This window comes from Rhipicephalus microplus, unplaced genomic scaffold, assembly GCF_043290135.1.
Source record: "Rhipicephalus microplus isolate Deutch F79 unplaced genomic scaffold, USDA_Rmic scaffold_499, whole genome shotgun sequence".
Lineage (NCBI taxonomy): Eukaryota > Metazoa > Arthropoda > Arachnida > Ixodida > Ixodidae > Rhipicephalus > Rhipicephalus microplus.
In genome coordinates this window covers 48,982-54,808 of record NW_027465060.1, presented here as the reverse complement: position 1 = coordinate 54,808, position 5,827 = coordinate 48,982, and the positions used below count along the sequence as shown (strand labels likewise).

The 5,827-nt window shown below is 49.4% G+C and overlaps 1 protein-coding gene across 1 annotated transcript; it reads left to right on the top strand.

Annotated features, from left to right (window-relative positions):
- The first annotated feature begins 3,545 nt into the window (after nt 1-3,545).
- Nucleotides 3,546-4,511, top strand: LOC142794778 (histone H2A-like). Its single transcript, XM_075885946.1, has one exon. It carries the CDS (start codon nt 4,052-4,054, stop codon nt 4,424-4,426), a length of 375 nt encoding a protein of 124 aa, XP_075742061.1. The 5' UTR covers nt 3,546-4,051; the 3' UTR covers nt 4,427-4,511.
- Nucleotides 4,512-5,827: the final 1,316 nt, after the last annotated feature.

Genomic DNA, 5,827 nt, shown 5'->3' with positions numbered 1-5,827 from the left:
CGGCAGAGAGTGAGAGCGCACCTCCTCTCGGGCGCGCCTCTCCTCCCGTAAACACGGACTGTCAAGCGGTCCGGTCGCAGCGAAGTTTCCCCATCTCCTTGCGGGGTGGTTCAACACCTGCCCGTTTCAAGTGCACGGTTGCACTGTGAGGAACCCTGCAAGGGTCACGCAATTACAGGCAAAACAGCCCTAACTCTAAAGCGCCTTACATAGGACGAGATTGGAGCGTAAAATGCACCACCCTTTATGCATTCTTTCTTCTTTACAGCGTTGGAAGAGTGTTCGTTCGCTGCATGTTTTACGCATGCGTACTTTCGCTTACATAATACCTTCGGAGGCTGACAACCTGTTAAGTAATCTATCAACGACTATCCGGACGGCATCAGCTGTGCAAAGAAGATTTGCAGTTGGCCTTCCAGAGCCGTCCAGAGCACACAAAGTAGGTCTACACATCGTGGCAACCAATATTTCGAAAAAAGTGAATTGCGTAGTATTATAAAGAATACAACTTTCAGAATGAGCAAAACTGCTTGGTTTGACCAAAGTACAAAGAGGTGCGATTTATACCACATCGATCCATTTATTGAATTAAAAATTACGCTGGCATTAGATAGAATATCGGAAACTCTAATTGACCGATTGAGGCTAGGCACGGCATACACAAAAACATTTGTTTTTTTTTTTTCTTTGCACAGACACGGCAGAGCTGAAAGTCCCGAATGCGAATGCGGATTGATAGATGAAGACGTATGTCACCTTCTCGTAGACTGTCCACATCACGAGACGCCGTCTTAAGTCCGAACAGTTGGCATTAGACCGCAGACCGTTTAACATGAAGAAACTTCTGGGTCCGTGGCCTACTCGAGTTTTACAGTCGCACGCTTTAAAAGCATCAACACGTTCTTTACAAGACAGCGGGATTGCTGATAAGTATTAAGAAATAACGAACTTTCATTTGTAACAAATGTACTTATTATGTACAGTATCACGTGACTCTCATCATGTGTGTGTTGTGAAATGAATGACGTGTCGACAATTATGTACACACGAGCGAATGCATCTTTATACGGACCAGACGTGTGCTCTACTGTTTTGTGCTGGTGGACCGAATATTATCGAGGGACATTATATCAGAGACTTCATTCATTGACTTTCGAACATTTACTTACCATTGTGTTCTGATATGTGCGTATAAGTGTAAGTGTGTCTTTGCATATCTCTGCCCGAGTTTTCTACTTTCCATGCACTGCTTTGTACGTTTTGCTTCAAGATACGTGTTCAAGTTTAACTCAACGGCCAAGGAGTAGCCGGCGCCATAATGGTGCGCCGACATCTCCTTACATATCATATCAATAAGAAAAAAAGATGCGCGCCAATGCCCATCTATTGTATTCCCTTCTCACGTGCCCCAATACCAAACTGCGCGTGCCATTTCTGTGGTGCAAGTGTGTTTAAGTAGTCGCAGTTTCATCTTTCACAATCATGAGGGTTCCCATATTGAAAGTATTCCTTCCCCGAACTTGTGGCAGGGACGCACGATGCGAAATTACAAAATGATCGCGCTTGAAAGCTTCATACAAATGCACTGTCGACCCGCCGAACATAGTCAGTAATCTAAAACAAAGCGGAAATAAACGGTGCGTCCGCTCATTCATTTAAGGTAAGTTTCCCACCACATTCCGAATGGAACGTACCACTCATTTGTGCCTAGCACAGGCGCATTTGTTCTTTCGAAGAGAACACAGTGTTCCGCTACACCGTGTGATTATGTAAACGTCAAGCCGAGCAGTGTCGTTTGCTGGCCGGCCTGGCTATGTTTCTTTCGGCGACGCGCAAACGGAGCACTCGGTGCGAAAACGGGAAATGCCCATACCTCGTGTCGACCGCCTTTCTTTACTGGATTTCGTACTTCTTTGTGCACTATATAAATCACCTGCGTGGTACCCCTGTCATGCGTACGCACAGTTTTGTTTTTTCCTTCACTCGGGCTGTCGATACTTTGCTTTCGGACAATAATTAGCATGCAGTCCGCCGCCACGCTTTTCTGCTTCTACAGCTATTGTCACATGCGTCTATATATTTCTCCCCTATCTTTTCTTGCATCAATGCTTCCGCACATTTTTCACCGCGCCACGCACTTTAAGCTACATTCACTCCTCCTACAGTCTCGAAACGGGCCTGCCCTGCGCTCTCAAGAAATAAATGCCCCAATTTCGTAAACAAATGAATGGCGTGGCAGAGAAGGAACTCTGCGCTGTCTGATGAATGTGGCTGTACCCTTCACATCGGGCGGCAGCTATCACCACCTAGCCATAATGCTGACCTAACAAACAGCTACATTTATCTTGTTTTTTTTCTCTCTTTAAATAGTGAAGTATAGGACCGCGGTGCTTTGCAGTGAATGGTTTAGTTTTCACTCTTGCCTTGACTTTAGCCACCAATAAGATAACCACCTTCTAGTTAATTCTACCCGCCTAAAGTCTATTTTGCCCTCCCCCGTCTCTAAACCCCGGTGCTTTTGAAAAACTCTGCGCCATCATTCTAAACTATAAGGTGAAGCCCTTTACATAGCATTATCAAGTGTTCGGCAGTTTCCTTCTCTCCGCATGCACTGCATACCGTGTATACCCCTTCATATTTGGCCCGACATGTCGGAGTTGCTCGGGCAAGCGCTGACGCGAGTTTCCTATTCTATCATTTCCCAAGAGCTGAACACACTCGAGTTCATGTTACCTTTTTTTGAGAGAAGCGGCCACCTTCCCCCTGTTTTTTTTTTTTTTTAATTACCACGCTCCTGGTTTTGTTTTCCCTCCATTACCGTACTTGTGGCACTTTTCTCCGCGCACTCGGTCTTCTCTAATTTACCTGTTCAACCTCCCCGAGCACACACGTCGAGCGCGGCACACCAACGCTCCTGCTAGCGGTGTTCAACAGAGAGAAGAGGATGGATTCGGAGCCGAATCTCTCAGCACAACCCCTATGCCGACGCAGACAATTTGGGTGGCTCTGAGAAGAGCCGTTGATTTGTCGTTGCTCGCTGTGGCCCACGACGCACGCCTACTTGGAGCTGGTGTACTTGGTGACGGCTTTTGTACCCTCGGACACCGCGTGCTTGGCCAGCTCTCCGGGCAGCAGCAGGCGCACCGCGGTCTGGATCTCCCGGCTCGTGATGGTCGAGCGCTTGTTGTAGTGAGCAAGGCGTGACGACTCGGCGGCGATACGCTCGAAGATGTCGTTCACGAAGCTGTTCATGATGGACATGGCCTTGCTGGAGACACCAGTGTCGGGGTGCACCTGCTTCAGCACCTTATAGATGTAGATGGAGAAGCTCTCCTTCCTGCGGCGCTTCTTCTTCTTCTTGTCCGTGGCGCGCACATTCTTCTGCGCCTTGCCGGCCTTCTTGACAATTTGCCAGACGGTTGGGGAGGCATGATTTCACACAACACGCACGCGAGACCAGAGTCGAATGCGCGTGTCCCCCCGTCTCGCCGCGCTTAAATATGAGCGAGGGGTGTTGACGAGATCAGCACAACGCGCGCGCCCCATTGGTTCGCACGGCTTCTCTCTCTCACACTCTCATCCGTTCCCCGCGAGCGGCGGCGCGCGATGGTGGCAACGGAAACCATTCGAGGGATTCGCTCGCAGGATTTCAAGCTGGACGGTTGTGCCCTCGCGATCTCCGACTTCAGCGTAGCTCCCGCCGACTGGTTCGCCCTCCGCGGTCTCCTGACGCCGTGTAGCTCTCGCATTGTGGCACCCCGCCCTTGGACTTCTTCGACCGGATCCCCACTTTCCTATCTCCTTCTTTTTTCCTCTCGTTGGCTGTCTTCTTCTGCTTCTACTTTCCTTCTATTCTTTTTATCCCTCCTTCCCCCCACCCCTATAAGGCACTGCGCCGTGTCGCCTGAAGGCAGACAGAAATTAGGTGCCTTTTTCCTCTTCATTCTAATCACTACCACCACCACCACCATTCGAGCACGGCTCTCATCTCAGAAGGCAGCAGCTTTCTTGTTTTCGGCAACCGGCGTCGTACCAAGCGAAAAGCAACACCATGTCCGGACGTGGCAAGGGCGGCAAGGCGAAAGGCAAGAGCAAGACCCGTTCTAGCCGCGCGGGGCTTCAGTTCCCCGTGGGCCGTATTCACCGCCTCCTACGCAAGGGAAACTACGCCGAGCGCGTCGGAGCTGGCGCTCCGGTCTACCTGGCTGCCGTACTCGAGTACCTGGCCGCCGAGGTGCTCGAGCTGGCGGGCAACGCCGCTCGTGACAACAAGAAGACCCGGATCATCCCCCGTCACTTGCAGCTCGCCATCCGCAACGACGAGGAGCTGAACAAACTGCTTTCCGGCGTCACCATCGCGCAGGGCGGTGTGTTGCCCAACATTCAAGCCGTGCTTCTTCCAAAGAAGACGGAGAAGAAGGCGTAAGCGAGCACCCCTTCCGCGCGCTCGCCGCATTCCCCAAACGGTCCTTCTAAGGACCACCCAAACAGGTGACGCGGCCGTGTTTCGCTTCGCAGTCACGATGGCTCTGTTCGTACCCTCAAGCGTGTTTGTTTTTCTATACTTTATATATATTTCCTCGCGACATCAGTTAGCCACAAGTGCGCGACGCCAAATGCTGCAAAGAGACAACCAAATCACGCAGCTCGGCACCGAAAAAGACAGAAAAGAGCATGTAAGCGTTGTCATTTCTCATTAAAAAAAAAAAAAAAAAAAAGCTCCACACGTAACCGTCTATCCTTACGATGACACCTGAACGGGTCAGCACAGGGACAGAGTAAATTTAATACCTTTGAATAGAAAAACAAACGTAAGGTAAAAAAAAAAAAGAGAGAGAGAGAGAGAGAACCCGCCGTTAGCGCATTCCATTTGGTGCTTCTAACACAATTTATTTCGTCTATCTTGCTAGGCAGCGCAGCCACTATTACACAGAACACACAACACAAGCGCTTAACTTCAACTAAACGTTTATTGCAAAAAAAAAAAAAAAATTGTCCAGAATATGGCACAAAAACTTGTTCAGCTTCAAAAGAAATGAAAGGAAATGACACGCGATGATTTCGAGTGTGTTAGTGCACTCTCTATCGCGCTCACGCGGAAAGAACTGTTTTTTGGATGGGGTGATAGAGAATAACAGACAGTAATGTGCGGGACTGGCACGTGTGCTTTTTGTTGTCTACCTTTTACTATTCTTTTTCTCTGTTCACCCCCTTTATAAACTCTGACGTTTGCAATGAAAGTTCAGTTGAAGTTAAGCGCTTGTGTTGTGAGGTCTGTGTAATAGTGGCTGCGCTTCCTAGCGAGATGGATCCTTACCAACTGGCCCGATACAATTGTTTATTTCGTCTCTCGGTAAAACTTCATCACCTCCTACGAGTGCACCCAAAAGTTGCGCCGGGGTCCAGCAGCCCAAGTCACCATGGCGTTACGCAAACAGAAGCCCTCAAAAACACCTTACAAGCGGCGGGCAAAAAGGTAAACACATAAATGAAATTGACACACCACAGGGTCGCAGCACGGCTGCTGCACACACACCGACTGAAGCTAGCCTACCTTTTCTCTGTCTACTCATAATGATACACACTTTTACCTTGAATTTGTCAAAGCTGAGCCATTTCTTCGTAATAACGACGCACCGACGTTCCGTTCTTCCGCGCGCTAGACAACGGCAGCCACGTACGTACAAAACATGACAGCAAAAGAGGGTGCGGCCGGAGTACGTGGCCTGGAGTGGTCTCGTAGCCAAAGCAGACACGTTGGTGGTCCTGAGAAGGACCGTTTGTTGTTGCTTGCCTGTCGACCGAAGCGCAGGGAGCAGCCCAACTT

What these genes read in the sequence shown, in the direction of transcription:
- LOC142794778 (XM_075885946.1), top strand. Translation starts at nt 4,052, where the DNA reads ATGTCCGGACGTGGCAAGGGCGGCAAGGCGAAAGGCAAGAGCAAGACC.